Genomic DNA, 19,255 nt, shown 5'->3' with positions numbered 1-19,255 from the left:
CACGAAGTTACACAAAATCATTTTAACTGCTGACCAGGGAAGTTAATCAGACATCTTCTCTTAAACTCTACTAATGCAATAAAAGCTTCTGAAATTCACGGTAAAAGAGAGTAATCACAATTTCTTTTTTAACCACTTTATTCAAACCTGAGCACCTCAATATAAAACTAAACACTGGTGAACTGTCATTTTCCTTGCTAAACCCAGATTACTGCAAATTTAAAATCTGCACAGGTAAGTTTCTGCTATCAGTTCAACATTTAAATAGACTAATTCATCTCTTCTGACACACTTGGTAGATTTCATATAATGAAAATAACTAAAAGAATTAGTGCAATATACTGGACAGATCAAAATAAAATGTACTTTGGAAAACAAAGTTGCAAAGTTCATTACTGACAGACAGCAGTACTTATGTTACAGATACAGGAGCATCATTTATTACTGTTCTAGCCGTAAAGGAAGAACTTAGAACCCCCTTTGATTAGAGAGGAAAAAAGTTAGCTTTAAGTAACTGTACATTCTGTATACCTTTAAGCAACTCTTAAATATTACAGAAAGTATTAAACAAATGTAGACTACAATGCAGAGTACCTATTTACAGTACATTAATATCCAAATTCAAAATCAAGTTGAATGTCCATAATTGTTAGTGCACTATTTTTTCCTTAGGGGAAAAAACAAAACTGTAATGGCCAGCAATGATCAAAACAAGAAAGAAGTCACAGACACCAAGTTTGTTGTGGTTTTACTTGAAGAGCTCTTTACAGTTTGCAAAGGAAAAAAAATCCTATGTTGCAAAGTTGAATTTACTGGTTTGTACCTTCTGAACAGATTAGAAATGAAGTTAAACTTGATTTATCACTATTCGCTTTAGACAACTAACTGGGTTGATATAATTTACATACAGTGTACCAACTAAAACTCCACTTTCCTGCAAGCATAGGGTTCTTAAAATTGTTAATGCAAGTATTTGTAATTAAATTATTAAACTATGGAATGTATAACTAAACAGTAGATACCTGCAGAAACAACTGGTTGCATCAATACTGTGAATAAGTTTAATTTTTAGACCCTGTTTCTAAAACTGTTTTAAAGCACAATTGAGAATTATGAAAAGATCAAATTCTATTCATTTTAACAGTAATCAGTATTGAAGCTACAGGAACTGGCCAATTAGGTCCATCGAAAGTAGTTCTTCTATATCCCTACTGGTGAGTGATTTTTAAAACTTTTCAACTGAAGGAAGTTTATTCCGCTTCCATCACTCCTCTACTGCTGAAACATTACAGACAGTGGCAGATACATGCATGTTAAAATTTTAGGTCAAAAGGAAATTCTGTATCATAAACTTGACTATTATTGTAAGTCTCTTCGCTGTTTGGAAGCTGTATTGGGCCAGGTTAAGCACTCCAATTCCATGGTTATTAACAGTTAGGAAGCAGAAGAATATTCAGAACAGTTTAAAGCAATTGATGTTTTAGTTACTACAACATTGACTCTTGGGTTGTTGTGTGGGTTCAGTAAGGTCTACTCCTCTTCCTCGGGCAGAGTTGGCTCCTGTACTCTGTGGTTCATTCTTTGGCAATTTTTTTGCTATAAAATCAACAAGAAATAATAGGTAAAACTGAGATTGTTCTGATGTTAAATCACTTGAGTACACAAATAATCAGCACTTTATTACTCTATAAGCATATCAATATAATCACTATAAAATCTGATTTGATTCAGCATTTTGGTAATAAAAGAAGTTAAGACACTTAACTTCTTAATGATTAACTACCTTATCTGAGATTTAGAAGTGAAATGCTTTAGTACCTTGAGCAGTAAAAAGTATTTGCCCAGGTATGCAATGCCAGTAAACAATGACTCTTGCTTTAAGATCAGGATGTTAGGGCTAAAAGATACAGAAAGACTGAAAAGTGATAAAACAGACAGAAATTGGTCAACCTACTGCCCAGATAACTAGACAGAGTAAGTATTGCTTACAGTGTAAGAAGTAATCCTCAGCACTAGACCAAGTTATGTTCCCTCTTCTCCTGATACACCCCCCCCCCCAAGCTGTACCCTATCTTCCGTTCTTAGGAGTCAGTTGACTGTGCCAACTTCTTTTCTGTCCTTGTAGCTCAAGTGCACCTTCCCGATTAGTCATGGAAAGTATCACTGACAAGCACTACCCTTATGAGCAGCAGGTCTTTCTAGCTTTCTGTCAGAAAATTGCTAAGTTTTACTTAAGAGGACTTCACATGGGCAAAACAGCCCCATTTATCAGGACCCAATCACCATCCCTGTTCTATAATTTGGCTGTGGCCAGCTTTTTAAAGAACAACTTTTTCCTAAAAGTAATGAAATACAACTACAAGAACGGGCAGCAAGAATAAAGATAGCACATCAAGTGAGATAAACTCAGTTGACAGAACGCAAAAGTTCATGTGATATTAAGCTGCACAGACAGTATGCAGACATGGCATCAGTAGAAAAATGCCTTCACAACACAGCAGTATTAGATTCCAGCTTCCAGATTCAATTATCACTGTCTCATAAGAGATATGTTACTCTAAGTTCCACACCTTCCCAAGGCATCTGCACAAACTGTAACATTACAAGGCACATTTATATATTCGCTCTTACATTCCTATACTAATTTGTTAAACAAATCCTAGGTACATTTTATGATTAAGATGAAGTATTTGAAACTTTCAGTGGTTAAGTATACCACGAGAAAGGCATACTTGGCTTCCTTTTTTGTCTGCAGTTGCAACTACATCTTAATTTTGCTCAAATTTGAAGCAGTACCATCAACTGCGGAGTCAAGACAGTTATATGAATCTTGCTGACAGAATTAAAGTTATTGTAACATTGCTTAGCTATTACAAGTTAATCCAAATGTTTAGGTGCTTGACAGAAGACCTCTGCAAACATGCTTCAAGTAAATTGTTCTGACATATCAGCAGGAGCTGAAGGGGACTAAGGAAACTTCAGTAACACAAAAAAATTATTTACATGGATAACTGAAGGAGCTTGTGAGTATACAAATCTCAAGAAAACAATTCCCTTAAATTCTCAGTATGTTCATAAACTCACCAATTGCCATAAATATTTCATTTACATTCATAGATGTTTTGGCAGATGTCTCCATGAACAATAAACTGTTGTCATCTGCATAAGCCTGTGCTTCCTGAAAGATAAAATAAGAATCATAGAATAATTAAGTTTGGAAAAGACCTCCAAGATCCTGGTCCAACTGTCCCCCTGCCACCAATATTACCCACTAAACCATAAACCACGTCCCTTTCTTTGAACACCCCAAGGGACGGTGACACCACCATCTCCCTGGGAAACCTGTTCCAACCTCTCTCTGAGAAGAAATTTATCCTAATCTCCAGCCTGCACACCCCTCCCCTCCCCCCAGTGCAGTTTGAATACATTCCCTCTTGTCCTAACACTAGTTATTTGCGAGAAAAGGCTGACCCCCAACTCGCCACAACTTCCTTATCAGTGGATGTAGAAAGAATGCATTAGTTAATTTTAAAAACGAAAAACTAAACTCAGTTATTACACTGTACTTTTACCTCTAATAAGGGACAATTTCTATTCCGTTTTGAAAGAAGGTTTGTTGAAACACGACAAATTTATTCATTAGCTACGAAGAAGTTATGACTCCATCAAGCAGTTAAGCATTTAGAAATGCAATCTTAAAAAACCCTACTTGTCTTAAAAATATCCCAGACTAAACCTACCACAAAACATAATACTAGAAGTATTTATTAAAGACAGCCCTGATTCAAGAAACTAGCTGTGATAGCAAGAATGAATAAGCTCTTCACATTTGATGGCCCATCTTAGAAGTCTCTTACCACCCCTAGAAAAAAACATAAGTTTCTGAAGCATCTTGAATCTTTCAGCTGAGGCAGATTGATCAGAACAGTTTCATTAACCTGACAGAAATTCACTATAATAAAACAAGTTTGAAATGTCAAGTGTCTTGCCACGTTATCTCTTTCTCTAGTCTGATTTTCATCTACTCACTCTGTACTTCAGTTCCCTATTTTTGCCACTTCCTGTTAGCCAGTTCAACTATGAATCCCTAGCGTCTTTTCATTATGTAATTGCCTTTGAATTCATCATGATATCTGTAAAAAGCCAAACTAGAATGCCTATGAAGAAAAAAGAAAAAAAACATCTGCAGGCTTCTATATTCAATTAAGTAAAATCTGTTAAGACACAAGTAGCTGTATCTGAAGTAACACATTGACCAATACCTAGAAATCTGCATTGTGTCATGCAGTTAGAAAAGGCTATCAAGCCCATGAGAAGACGACGAATCCATGTTAACAAAAAAACCCTAACATTCAAAAAACATTAAGAATGCAACTGTAAGAACAAAAAACAGTAAAGGTAGTTCTATGTTGGTAACTAAATTTGATTAGTTTTTTTTTTTTGACAGTACACATATATGATTTGTTACATACTGTCCTGGTTTCAGTTAGAACAGAATTAATTTTCTTCCTAGTAGCTGGTGGAATGCTGTGTTTTGGCTTAGGATGAGAAGAGTGCTGATAACACCCCGATGTTTTAATTGTTGCAGAGCAGTGCTTATACCAAGCCGAGGACATCTCAGCCTTTTGCTCTGTCCTGCCAACAGGCAGGCTGGGGGTGCAGTAAGAGCTGGGAGGGGACAGACCCAGGACAGGTGACCCAAACTAGCCAAAGGGGTATTCCATACCATCTGACATCATGCTAAACAATATATAGGGGTGGTTAGCCGGGGGGAGGGGGCCGGACTGCTCGGGGTTAAGCTGGGCATCAGTCAGCGGGTGGTGAGCAATTGCATTGTGCATCACTTGTTTGTACATATTATTATTATTTTCCTATTATCACCATTGTAACATTATTGTTATTATTGTTATTATTATTTTGTTATTATTATTTTCCTGTCTTATTAAACTGTCTTTATCTCAACTCACGGGCTTCACTTTCCATTTCTCTCCCCCGTCCCAGAGAGGGAGGGGGGAGGGTGAGCGAACGGCTGCGTGGTATTTAGCTGCCAGCCGGGTTAAACCACGACACATACCACAATTTTTCACTGATTTTTTTTCATGATTTAGTCTTATGGTACAATTGACATGGAAGCATAAAATTAGAAAACCTAAATGTTAAACTCTGGCCAAAAAAACAAAACTAAAATTGCTGCTAATCTTCATTAATAATAATTCTAAAGTTACGAAACAATTCATTACTGTACACAGCAGTATCTCACACAATGACACCAAATAAGGATTAAAACAGTAAGAGAATTAATGAGTAATAAATATGATCTTAAGAAAATTGGTTCAAATTCAACCAGCCATGAATAAAACAGAACATCTCTAGTGAGTTTTTATTTGCTTTGGAAGCCATTTTCTGATGGCTTAGTTAAACTTTTTAGAAAACAAATATGGAAGAGAGCACAGCTATAACAAAAAAGAATACCATGGAAAGCACAATTAGAAGTTGAAACACTGCTTCAATGATATGCCTTAAACAAGTTAAGTGTGTCAATCACCTTTATATCATACAATAATCAAAATTCCCCCGCTGACAAGCCACAGAGAATTGTTTTGCACATAGAGTTTGTTCCTAATCTCATCCATTGACACTCTATTTACTGGTGATTTTAGATAGAAGGCAGGAGAATAGAAATTCAACTACCCCTTAAAGATATGTAGATAAATTAGTTATTCCTCAAAAATTAAACTTTATTTTTATTACTTATTCTTCTGAATAAGTAAATAAGTAAATAAGAATAAGAATTGGTACATATCACTCGTACAGAAATAAGACTTTCCAATAGCATGTAGAATTCAATTAGTCTCAGCTGATGCTTATATTTAACAGCATGACCTCCGTAACAACTAGCTAGCCTATGCAAATAAGCTTCTCAGTAGACTTATTTACTTTCCACTCCAACAAAATGCTATTTCTATAAACAGAAGTTACATACATACCTGAAAATCCACAGCTCTTTTGTTAGCTAGATCAGCTTTGTTTCCTGCTAAAGCTATTACAATGTTAGGACTTGCTTGTCGCTGAAGTTCCTTGACCCAATTTTTCGCTCTGGCAAAGGACTCCTGTAAATGATTGCAAAATGATGTAACTTGAGTATTATCATCCTTTTGTACTCACCCATTATCCTAATCTGTTATCTCTACTTCCAGTGAAATGCCAATTGATGCAAGGCTACCACCTTTGTCCAAATTGGCAAACTCCAATGTGCCAACAGTCTAACACTTTTTTTTTTTTAAAAAAGATACATTCCTAGCTTAGTTCTAAAATATGCTTAGATGGGACAATGCTGAAAAAGTAAGTAAAGATAGGAAGATTTACGTAGCCCAAGTAAGGAAAGCCAGAAAATAGGAATTTTAATTCCTCCTCTGAAAGAATCAAGTTTATGAATATATTTGAAGAGTCTCAAATATTTTCTAACTAATAAGCACTGGCTAATACAACATAAGGATGCCAGGTTTTTGAGGGTTTCATTTTTTTAAGTCTCTTTTTACCAAAAGCAAATGAAGCTTATCTCATCTAAGTCCAGATAAAAAGAAATCAAATAATGTGAGGTTATGGTCTCAATGGTTTGTGCTGCCTTTCCAATCCTTACATATTACTTGCCAGAATAATACATTAAAACTTTTTCCACCATCACAAATAAATTGTCACTAGCATTGTGGTGAGTGTAACAGTTCGAGTCAGATGAAGTGAAGTAAAAGTGGGTTTAAAAACCTCTGCAAGTGATTTTTTTTTAATTTAAAAATGCTAGAAATGGTCTTTTGGCAAGAAAAATTTCCAGACACAATTTAACATTACATAGCCCAACATTACATGATCAACTGATACAGACAAGTCAGTTAAAAAAACAAACAAAGACAAACTCAAGACCACTGAACTTCCAGATCCCTCTCATACCTCTTTATATTGTACTTACCTCATTTGTAATGTCGTATACAACTATAGCTGCTTGTGCTCCTCTGTAGTACATGGGTGCTAAACTGTGATACCGCTCTTGCCCAGCTGTATCCCAAATTTCAAATTTTACCGTTGTATCATCAAGACACACAGTCTGTGTTAGAAAAGCAGCTACAAAAAAGATAGAGGTGCTGAAACCAGAAACCTGCTTCTATCTACATATTCATATGAAATTATATTACTCACAGAGATGCATCAGGCATGATTTCCTTGACAGTTCAAGCCTATTATTAAAATATAACAGGTCTGAAGCTGGTAGATTGGAACTGATCAACAGAGAACAGTTCCTTAAACAACCAATCTTTCTACACATTAAAGACATAAGAAAGCAATAATTGGAAAGATTTTTTTTCTAATAGCAAATCTGAGTAACCATGACTTCTCTCACATCTACTAGTAATACTTCATCTTGATACAACAGACAGCACTCCTTCATGATATACTCCAACAGCTCAGATATTTACAGTTCTACACTCCATTTACATTATTTGAATAGCATGTTAAAGCCTTGATTTGCAGCTCCTGGCAACTCCACCTTTGCTAATGATTGTGGAAACAAATCACTTCTCAGAAGTCCTTGTTCGTAAAGCAGCCATACAGGTGCATTTTTCACCAAGCCACCTCAAGAACTGCTTTCAAAGCACAATTTTCACAGCCTTCAGTTTCAGGGAAACTTATATTCAGCTGTAGTGGCAATGGATATATCTGCATACCTAAAAGCTGGATCTATCATTGCCCCTAAATAATGATCTTCTATTTACAGAAAACACTATGTAATTGATAGCAACTCTTCAAGCAGTTACTCCTAGCAGTATTTTCCATTCAGATTACAGTTACATATTACAAATACAAGGGTGAATACACATATGCTACAGAAACCACATTAACAAAATTAAGCTCAACAAAACACTAAGGGAAGCCCCTAGTTGGCAGGAACAGTGGACTCAGTGACCAAACTCAGTTTAAACCAAACACCTGAAGTGGCACAGACCAACAGATGTTAGCCTGTCCTAATTACTCCAAGACATTGTAGCCTATGAACCACTCCTGAACTGCTGCAACTTTTGACTAACTTATTACAGTAAAACAAAAGCAAGTCAACCTTGCTCCACAAAGGACACAGTAACTACCATAGCGAAGCTGACCTGTCAGTGGTCAGATGTTCCTGCTTCAGGGGTATTAGCATCCACTGGAGATGAGCAAGCAGGTTGGAGAAGGGAAAGGTTTTGATGTTCCAATGTTAAATCACTAAGTTTCTAAGGGCTAAATATCCAAGCACTGGTAAAACAGGCTCCGCTTGGTAGCTCCCCAAGCAGCCTAGAACCAGAAGACAGACCAAAAAAACACAAAACACTCTGCACCATACTAAGGGTTTCCTCCTCAACCAGCTTAAGGTTATATTTCTCCAAGACAGAGACAGGAATACTAAATGAGTGAAATTTGACATTCTTACAGATATTCTCTTCAACATAAGAATGTACTTACACTCCATAAATGAAGGGATATATTCAGGAAGAGAATTAAAACAACGGTTTTATTCTGGGCCACCCTCTCGCTTTTGTTGAAAGGAAGCTTTCAACCACAACAAAAAAAATTAATTTCAGCAAACAAGGTACCTTTCTTCTGTATTGCAAGGCCATACTTAATTGATAATCAACCATGTTAAGGATGATAGACTTTCAAGATAATTAACATCAATACTTTTATCTTAAGCAACTAACAGGCACTGCTGCACTAGTCTGAAGTAGAGAAGTCCAGTTATCAAACATGACCACCGTCCAACATGTCTGCCTTGAACTGCACTCTTTCAGAAGTTCTTATTCAGACTCTCAATGCACATAATCCTCCCTTTGTTAGAAGCCCCTTCTGTATACAAAGAAAACTACGCCTAAAGCAAATACAGGCTACAGTTGCACAGCTTTCTCTACAGAAAACTTTCAGAATCCCAATGTTGATGCACTTTATATTTCTCAGCTGTATTATACAGCATTTCCTTGCTTCTGTTTAGCACAGAAGAGGAATAAATTAATATAAAATTACATTAACGTGCACATATTTCAGCTTGGAGTTAAGTCTTCTTTAACCTTTGTATAGCTTTTAAACAGTTAAATAGAATTTGAGTTCTCTCTAATTCTACCAAGACTCTGAAACAGGAGAAAACAAAAAAGAGGTTAAATGAATTAAACATTACTGAACTTTAACAATGAATTTCACTGAATTTAGTGTTGTTTATTTTTTCATTTTAAAAAAGCAGCTATAGTGAATTAGCTTGTCAATGTATCACTGGGAATGTTCTCTATATTATCACATAACATATGTAATAATACATAAATCTTTGACACTAACACCTATCCCAAAACCATTATAATAAGTACAAAGACAAAAATGAGCATTAGTAAGGTGTTAAAGGAGAAAAAAGTGGTTCTCCATTTATGCTGACAGATATACAAAATAAATACATCTAACACCTAGTGAGATTTGGCTTATCTTCACTTTTGTAAGCTTAGTAGATTTTTACGTTTTGTCAACTGTTCATATGTAAAGACATGGATGACTAGAAGGGCTTGCCATAAATATAGTGAAACAACCTGATTCATGCAAGCAGCAGAAGGGGCTACAGGACAATACTAATCAATCCATATCTTGTTTTAGTCCGTATGCCATTATACTGTTTTAAGAATGTGTTTAAGTTTATTCAAGGAAGCTCAGTAAGCACAAACAATTTCAATACGCAAGCTAGCAGAAGAAAACGGGGGGAAAAATGAAAACGTGTCATAGTTAAACTGAATTTTTTTTTTGACTTCTTACAGTCAACACAAAATTTTTCTCATGTCACAAAACGTAAAAATAGTATATTAAATCTCATGATTAATGACAAAGGAAGTGCATGCAGACATAGCAAGTTCTCCCAGTTCAAAAGCAGAGCCAGGCTGCATAAATACCACCACAACCCTGTGAAAAAAATGCATACAGCATGATTAAAAGAGACACACACACACCTACAAACAAAATTCAACATGAAGTCCACTTCTCAGAACTATGCAGTTCAAGCATGTTTACTTTCTCCACTTTGACATACATGTTTCCTACAGCCCCGTGCCAACTACAGTTTTCATCTTACTAAGTTACAGTTCTCAAATAGAGAGATGTAGGGCTCAGATTTGATCCTTGCTGTCAATGACCCATTCTCAAAGTGCCATCACATTCAAGGTTATCAATGCCAAGAACATAAATTCAATGTGAAATAAATAAAAAAGGTAAATTTTCTCACCTCCAATTGTACTTTCTTGAAACTCATGAAACTGTCCTTTTACAAAACGAAGCACCAAACTTGATTTACCAACTGCAGACTCTCCTAGAAGTACTAATTTGAATTGGCAAATTTTATTTCCAGCATTTGGCCCATTGGGTCTTGTTGCTCCTCGATTAGCCATGCCCAAACTAGAAAGAAGTCCTTTGTTTCAAGTTCTTGAAAGCAAGTCCAGGATTCAGAACTCAGGGGTGCTTCTGCTGGTAACAGCCTGGTTATGAAAAGACAGTGGGTGGTGTTAGCAAGCAAGAAAAATCTAATTCACCAATGCACCATGGATTACATATGATTTATTTTACTAATGCTAAGTAATACTCAGAAGTCAGTAACAATAAAGAATGCAAAAAAAAAAAAATGAGGAGACTTATGGAAATCCCAATCACCGCATCAAGTTCTCTGCAAGTACACTTTATCAATTCATATTTATAATTTATAACAAATGCAGTTTCCTTATATAATGCTTTGTACATCAAGATCTGTACTTTTTAATGCCTTTCCTAGTTAAAAATGTACTTTTAGAAATAAAACCACAAAGCTTTTCACATGTAGAAAAATTTAGTCTTTTGACAACTAAGAAATCCAGATCACTTTGTGCAAGCCAGAGAATTATCAAATGGTAATAAACTGAAATTTCCAGATCTAATTTCTACATCCTAGCCAATCAATACATATAAGAGACCTTTGTTAAGAAGATGTGTTAACAGTGTATTCCTTGGTATATCTACTCTTCTTGTAAGCTTCTTCTTCTTCAAAAAAAAAAAAAAAAATCACAATGTTTATTCATATGGACAAAGAAGCCTTTAGTCTCTGCTATTCTCACTTCCAAGCCAAACACACACGGTTTTACACACTTAATAGTGGAGATTAGTGTCTACATGTGAAAAGATTTAACGTATGAAAGACTGGAATAATATTTTCTATATTCCCTTTCTTCTTACTTCCCAAAACAAAATTCCAAGCAAGTCTGCAGGAAGAATACCCAAGTGATGGTTACTCAACTCTCAGGAAAAAAAAAAAAAAAAAAAAGCTTGGCCTACAAGCCTAAAAACCCCTTGGCCTACAACTTTGTCCTACTGCAGATGGTTACATATTTGAATTAGATACACATGTTGAAGATACAGTTTTTCTAGCATCTAGGATACAAACAAGTTAGTTTAGAGCATATTCTCCAAGTGAAGAGAATGGTTTTAATACTGCAAAATTAAGCAAATTTACTACCTTCAAAAAAAGTCTTGCTCTTTCTTTGTTATGGTAAAGCTACTACAATTTGAACCAAGTAGTAGCCTTAGCTATCTTCCCATTTCAAAACATCAAGGACAGCTAAAATAATCATATAGCAGGCAGCTGAGGATTCCAGTTTGCTATACACCTGCCTCAGACAATAAGCCTTCATTCTCCTTCCTAACTCTCCTTCTGTAAACTCAGGACAATTTCTGAACAGACTGCTTCACAGCTCTAGCAGAACTCCATCCTCCACTAAATACTCCCTTATACTCAAGTTTCACAAGCATTATGTAAGAAATCAAAGCATTGGATAGAAGTGGATCAGTAACAAGGAGTTAATCTCTCCCAAATTACGTACAAGAGGAAGCAGCAAGGCATGGCCAACAAATAGGTAGCCCAGAATCCTGTTAGTGATTTGTTTATCCTTTCCTTTGGAAAAGTGATGAAAACAATTAAGTATTTTCTGTTTTAAAAATGCAACAACTGTTTGCACTGTAGCATTCTAGTATGTTTAGGTAACTATGAAATAATTTTAAATCTTTACTCTTAATTTATGTTTTATAGACTCTGGAGCATTAAGACATAAGGGCTAAATCCAGTGACCAACTATTTATCTTTTAACTATTTATCTAATTTAACTATTTATCTTACACTTACAAAGCAGTTTTTACTACCCCTTGCAAAACTCTTTCAGGACCTAGAGATGAAAGAAGTTGTCAAGGCAAATACTGAATTTTTATGAATGTTCAACCAGAAATCTTCAAAGTTCACACACCTCTCCCTCCTTTATCAGAAATCATTCTGGACACTCAGGTATTGTGCAAAAATAACCACTTGTCAAGCTGACAGACATCACACTACTTCCAAGGCCATTGAGTCCTGAAAACATACTGCAAACATTCTTCATTCAATAGGTGCATCCATGTGTCTAGCAACTTAACCATAAAACCTACCTACCACAGTTGTACCACACAGTTCTTACGAACTTAGGATAAAAAAAAAAAAAGACTAAAAATCTGACAGAGAATACCCAACTGCCTTCAATATATAAAAGTCACTATCATCTTCTATAGGAATGCATGGAAGTCATCATCTTTTAAAGTTTCAAATTATATTGAAATTGTTCAGTAAATTCAAAATCATCATACAAACGTGAAAAATGAGGAATACTTCCTTAATCTGAAGAGACACAGCCCACGTATGACATAGCCATTACAGAATGATGTTGAACTTTCTTTTTAGACTGGTGTGCTGAATGTACTAGGAAATAGGATGTAAAAGTAGACTTCAATACTACAGACCCCACATATGCTCCAAGCCTCAGGCCACACTTATTTTCCAGTTCTTTAAGTCATCTGTAAAATACTGGCTTTGAGAACCAAAAAAAAGCACCAAGCAGAAGACAGGAACACTACTTTCAGTACCCTACAAACACAAGTTTAATTCTTTTTTGACAAATTGCTTTCAAGGCAACTCTGAACACTTTCTTCAAGAGCTCGGCAGCTGTACCTATTTCTTACTCTTAGCTTGAGTCAAAGTCTCCAAGAACAGATCCCACCAAACTGCCCCCATTCAACCCTGCCCCTGCTAGCTTTGTGTACCGAGTAAATTTTGTCATCTACTGATGTGTTTGGAATACCTGAAAAAAGACAACCTTAAGACATTTCCATTCATCTACACAAAAAGAAGTATACAACAGTTTCACTTAAACCAACTTCTTAAACTGGTACATATGGATGTGAAGTTACTTTTATGTAAGAATCTGCTGAGGAAAATACTATGAAAATTTTTAAGTGTGTACATCCTCATATGAATAGAAATGGAACAGATTGTCCTACTTGTATGGAGTTTAATGCGAGAACTCCATCATATACTATCAGGCAAGGACCATTTTGCAGTCATGGGTACTACAAATAAATAGCTCCTTCTGGGGAGTAGGAACTTCCACTCTTCTCCTGAATATCCCCAGTGGGATAGCATCTCCGTGATGAAATGTCAGAATAACAAAGTTTACAGCATACGGTTAGGAACGTACTTCTGTTACCAAGTATTCCTACTAAGCAATTTACCAGATGCTGTGTACTCCCATCCCTTCAGAAATTTCTATTCTGCTAGGTAATCCTTCCTTGTTAATGATTTTTATTTACTGGAAGGAGAGAAGAATCGTAATTATATTCATAGAACTTCCCATAAAATTTCTTATGTTTGAGTCTGTGAGCAGAATTCCATCAGTCCTAACCAATATCTACAAACTCACAACTTAATGGAATAATTCACAGCTATTTAAGTGTTCAGATCAGTGCCTATTTTAAACAACAAGAAAGCTGATAGAGACTAATAGAGAAGTATCAAAATAACACTTGTGTCAAAAGCCAACCTACTAAAGGGATTAAGACAGCTAACACCATTCCTACAATGAATGCGATTAAGTGCATAATCAAACACAAAGACCACAAGAAAAAAAATGATAGATTTAAAACTGGAACATTCAACCACTTGAAAAGACTTCACATTTCAAAGCAAATAACATTTCTTATCATAAGTAATATTGTAGTAATTTCTAATTCATGAACAGAGGAAGACTGGTGTAACAGGGAGTTTGCAGCCATTATCTAATTTCTTTATAATGACTACCTTCACTGTTTTAAAAAAACAATATCTAGATCAAGTTATTTATTAAGCACTCACACTAATAAAGTTTTCTATTATTCCCTTCCAGGGTTGACAGAATTAACATGGCATCTTACTGCAACATTCAAGATAGCCGTGCATGTCACTATCTAAATATTTGTTGTATTTAAAACAGTTTATATTGAAACATAGTGAGACAGTAAAGTTACAGAACTGAACCAACAGTCGCTGCAAGAAGATCATGGCTTTCCAATTAAATGTAATAGCCATCTCATCAGCTCATATGAATGAAGGATAGTACTGATTGCTTTGTGATAAACTGGTTTATCATACAGGAAACATAAGCAATGATGACTGTACTATCATTGTTTCTAGTCACCTTACTTTAGCTAGTATTTACCTTTTACTGACATCTTTTATTACAGGATAAAAATACCATCTAGGTAGGCCATCTATCCTGCCTGCAACGCTGAGAAATCACCACCAAATTAGAAAAAAAAATGAAGATGCCATGCTTTTTATTCAGTCTTAATAGTGTGTGGAAGGAGCTCTGTAATTTCAGTTTAGCTAGCAGTTCAGCCTGGGGATGGAAGACAGACCATGAAAGAGACAAAGGTAGGGAAAAAAAAAAAAACATGGAAAACGTTGAGAGAATAATGGCCTTTTACGGGCCTATTGTTTGGAGCAACATTTTGATAGTCCTTAAACAATTCAGCTCTCCTGGAAAACGCATAAGGACAGAGGCACGATGCCTTCATCCCCAGCTAAGCCGCAGGCAGCGCACACGCCGTACACCAGGCCCGCCGGTGTCCCCGGGATGGCGACGCGCTGTCTTCGCCTTCCCACCTCACCCATCGCCCCCTTCTCCATGCACAAGCGAAAGGGAAAGCGAGGGCCCTACCACCCCACCTCCCGCCGCACACCGCCCGAGGGCCTGGCGGGACACGACCCTGCCCTGGCAGGCAGCCCGCGGCCGAGGAGCCCCCTCCCCGCCCCTCGGGGCCCTGCCGCCGCCTCCCCTCCCCCGCGGCTCCCTTCCAGGCACGGGAATAAGGGGAAGTGGGAGAACCGGGGGCGCCATTTTGAGGCGGCGAGGCGCCTCCGACACAGCGGCCTCCGCAGGCCCGCACCTCAGCGGCCCGGCCGCCCCGCGGCTCCTCACGGCGGCGGGGGGGGGAGGGTGGGGGGACGCCCTCGGAGTCCAGCCCAGCCCAGCCCAGCCCGGCCTGCCCCACCTCACCCGGCCACACACGGCGTCTGTCCGCCCGTCCCTCTGTCCCTCTGTCTGTCCGGCCGGGCTGCAGGAGGAGGAGGAGGAGGAGGAGGAGGGCGCGAGGAGGGCAGGGGGAGGCGGCCCCGCGGTGGGGGCGAGAGGCGGGGGCGCAGCCGGGCCTCACCCAGAGGCCGCCGCCGACTTCCGCCGCCTCCTGCGCCCCGACCCAAACACCCGCACGCACACACACCACGCACACGTATTTCCGCCGCCGCCTCCACGTCACGGCCCGCACGCCGCGTGCGCTTCCGGCTCGCGGCGCGTGCCGTGGCCCCGCCCTCCCCTCTCTCTCCCCCCCCCCCCCTTCCTCCATTTTCTCGCCCCCTCCCCGCTCAGGGGCTGGGCACGCCCCGGCCCTGCCTCCCTGCCAGCGGGGGCGTCCCTCAGCCCAACGGGGAATTCAGCTCCTCTAAACTGAGCCCTCCGCAGTAAAGCCTCACAGATCGCCCCAGTATCGAGTGCCAACGCAGCGCGTCTCCCCTGCTAGTAGCAGGCACGCCCTGCTCTACAAGGCACTGGGCACAGTCATCCACGTTCCGTGCCACTGGGGCGTCGTGGCAGCCCCACGTGCCTGTCCAGTGTCTAGACCAAGAGGAATGTGGAAAGGTTAGGAGGTGATGCCTGTAGGAATGGCAAAAATGACTGGAAGACCTGCCTCACAGCAGAAGAGGCGAAGACCTGCTGACCCCATAAAAGAGAAGGGTGTGGGTGGCGTGGTGCCATGCGTGGGACCGAGAAGTGGTCCGTGTTAGAAGCAAAACAGCAGCAAGAAATATTCCTCAATCAACTATATTCAACGAAAGCCAACCATGAGATCTTGAAGGAAATTCAAAGCAGAATCCATAAGGTGTTTAACATCAAAAATTGTACCCATGATTAAGTATCATTAAACGAAAGTTGTCTAGATAATCCATCGCTGGAATATTGAATCAAAATTTGATACTGTTGTCCTCTTAAAATACACTTCAGTTCAACAACATGAGAAAAGGTTATTTCCATCCTAGCCGGATCCAGCTTGCACAAAAACATCTTTAGATGAAAACAAATTAAAATATTACACAGTAAATCTTTAGAATGACGTGAACTTAAATAGAATTTAGAGAGCAAATACTTATGTGGCTGCAGGTGCCTGCTGGATAACCCTATGACTGTAACACAGAGCTACAGTCTCCCTCCTGCTCTATGAAACTCCAGATCACTCACAGCTGGTTGAAACTGACAGCAGGAATTGCTGTCAAGCAGCTGGTCAGAAAACAGCAGAGGTTCACTGTGAATGTATGAAATAGAGGCAGGAGAGCATGCAGCAGTAATTAAATGAGTAAGTTTCATTTACCATATTTCAGGCTCAGTGAGTCCGTGAATGTTAGCAGTGAAGATGAGTTTCTTCTGTTGTAGTCTGGATTAATAGCCATGTAACAAAAGGCCTGAAATCACCAGGATAGCCATTCCAGTGATCATGTTTTCATATTTTTTGACATCTAGGGTCATATGTCATTGTTAAACTAAAGTGAAACTTTGGGAGATGTTAAAAAATATGTAAGTAGATCATGATTTCACCAGATGGAGTTCTGTATTTTTCAGCATTTCTCATAGAATTTAATAATATGTTCTGTTCGATCTCTTTGTATTTAAATCTAAATATAGATGTGTAATAATAAATGAGGCTGTCTTTAGAAGATGTGCATAATCTCTTTATTCTGTTTGAATTTTCTTCTTGGTTTCACTTCTCCATTTTTTTTCCCTTCATGCATCCATCTGTTCCAATATCCTCCTTTTTGTCTTTCCTCTATCGCTATTTGTGTGCATTTTCTTTAATCATATCATCCATTGGTTTGGCCATATCATAGCATATAGAATGTGTGCAGCACACAAAAAGCCATATTTTTCTATCTGTAAATGAGTTGAATAAAAGCAAATAAACTGAAAGTAACCATGCACTAACAACAGTGAGGGATATCAGCACAGTTAGTGTCCATCAAGAGTTTCACAAAACTTAAAGCATTTTACATCAAATTCTCTGGTCTTCAGAGACTTCAAAGAATTTACAAACTTAGAGTACTGTGATGGCCATCTCCATCAGGAGCACAGAATGAGAACTGTGTTGCAGAACTTTGGCTCTTTGTGCTTCATAAAGAAAGTGAAATACACATTTTATGTGGTTTCCATTCCTTTGTTTCAGCCAGTGCAAGATGGCACTGTACTGCGGGTATTGGATGTCAGCAAACGTCCAAACATCCATAGCAGTAACGTTCAGATGACAAACACTTCTTGATAAATAGTACTTCTGTAGAAAGGAATATTTTTCAACTTTCTTTTAAAACAGTTCCCTGGAGATCAGATTTTTTTTTTTTCCTTAACACAGGAGATGACAACTTCACACTGAAACTAATTTGACTCAAGAAAGATTTAATCTTTTTTCCCTAAAAAGGAGCATTTTTTTTGTTTGTTTGTTAATTTGTTAGCTTGTCTTTAAAAATTATAGATCTTTCCTACCCTGCAAGTGTTCTTCCTACACACCAATTAACTTTCAATCTATGAAAGTATGAATGTGACACTGATTCCTAAAATAAGCAGAATTATAGGGAGAAGGGGCACCCCTTTTATTGGATACATCTGAATAAATTTTGAATTCACGGTTTGTATCTGCATAATGAATGAAAATACAGGTTAAAAAACAAACAAAACACACTTAAATATCTTTCTCCTATTGTGTATCTACTCATAATTTACAGCATATTATTCAGAGAATGCGCTCAACCTGGCTTCTACCAGGATGAATCTTGAGTTAATTTCATATGAAAGCAAACTGTCTCCATATTCATCTAGTACTATTTTGGTTACCTCAAGGTTCACATTTTAAAGAACCTTGAATAGGTTTCCTAACAGGGAATGAAAATATCTATGCACTTATTTCAACTTAATAGTTGGAGTTTCTTTTAGTGGTAGGAGGTGAAAGGGATGTACTCATCTCTATCTTTTTAGAAGCAAGTTTTCTATAGTATTGACTTTTTAATAATTTATGATAGAAGCAGCTCCTGCAGATAAAAACGTTTTCCTGCTTTCATTGGCAACTGGTTGTATCTCTATGGAAAACAGTCAGTGAGGCATCATCCTCTTCCACAAATTGGCTAGCAAGAGCATTTTTAAGATCAGGTAAGATAGCTCAGCGAAGCATGTGTATTGCTAGTAGGTTTCAAATTGATTCATAGAAACCCTCATCTCTGTTGAAAAACACAGGGGAACAAAACAGAAAAAGCTCTACTTGTTACTGCTTTCATATTGCCAGGTGCTGTTTTTCTGACTTTGATACAACCCACTCCAGCAGGGCTGAGTGGATTCTTTCAATTAGCAAGTGTGGCCACCTACTGGGGAAAAACACTAAAATAAAGTCACAAATAACAACGTACAAAGTGGTATACCTTGAGTACAGGAAAATAGCTAGGTAGAAATGCAACAAACAAGACAATAAAAGTTTAAGTCCTGGCTTCAGCTTTATTTGATTCCCTCCCCTTGCCATATATTTTTTGTAATATTACACTGCTCTTCCTCTGAAGTAGTTTACTGGCAGCTTTGCCTATGCCAAATTAGTCCTTTCAATCGTATCAAATTTGTGCCTGGTTTCTATCACCTGCAGTTTTGTTCACCTAACAATTTAGCCTTTCCAAGACAGAATTGTACCGGACAGAATAACAGGTCACAAGCAAAGACATAGCCAATCGCGTTCTTTCACTTAATGGATTACAAATAATTACTATATTATTTGGCAGAAGCACTCTAAATTTAAAGGTAGCAACAAAAATGATTGAAGGAAG

The 19,255-nt window shown here is 37.9% G+C and overlaps 1 protein-coding gene across 1 annotated transcript; it reads right to left on the bottom strand.

The window, feature by feature from the left end:
- Positions 1-1,326: 1,326 nt before the first annotated feature.
- On the bottom strand, positions 1,327-15,645 carry RAB5A (RAB5A, member RAS oncogene family). Its single transcript, XM_032181498.1, has 6 exons — positions 15,411-15,645; positions 10,277-10,526; positions 6,965-7,116; positions 5,988-6,110; positions 3,085-3,178; positions 1,327-1,596 (listed from the first exon to the last, which is right to left on the bottom strand). The coding sequence occupies exons 2-6, from the start codon at positions 10,437-10,439 to the stop codon at positions 1,481-1,483; spliced, it is 648 nt and encodes a 215-aa protein (XP_032037389.1). The 5' UTR covers positions 10,440-10,526; positions 15,411-15,645; the 3' UTR covers positions 1,327-1,480.
- Positions 15,646-19,255: the final 3,610 nt, after the last annotated feature.

The sequence above is a fragment of the Aythya fuligula genome, chromosome 2 (assembly GCF_009819795.1).
Source record: "Aythya fuligula isolate bAytFul2 chromosome 2, bAytFul2.pri, whole genome shotgun sequence".
NCBI classification, from domain to species: Eukaryota; Metazoa; Chordata; class Aves; order Anseriformes; family Anatidae; genus Aythya; species Aythya fuligula.
The sequence above is the reverse complement of the archived record's forward strand: the minus strand, read 5'-3'. Positions and strand labels throughout refer to the sequence as shown.

Excerpts from the sequence above, each read along its gene's own strand:
- RAB5A (XM_032181498.1), bottom strand. The coding sequence starts at position 10,439 with ATGGCTAATCGAGGAGCAACAAGACCCAATGGGCCAAATGCTGGAAAT. Across the intron at positions 3,179-5,987 it reads AAAGAGCTGTGGATTTTCAG|GAAGCACAGGCTTATGCAGA; the intron begins GTATGTATGTAA and ends TTTATCTTTCAG. Across the intron at positions 1,597-3,084 it reads TGAAATATTTATGGCAATTG|CAAAAAAATTGCCAAAGAAT; the intron begins GTGAGTTTATGA and ends TTGATTTTATAG.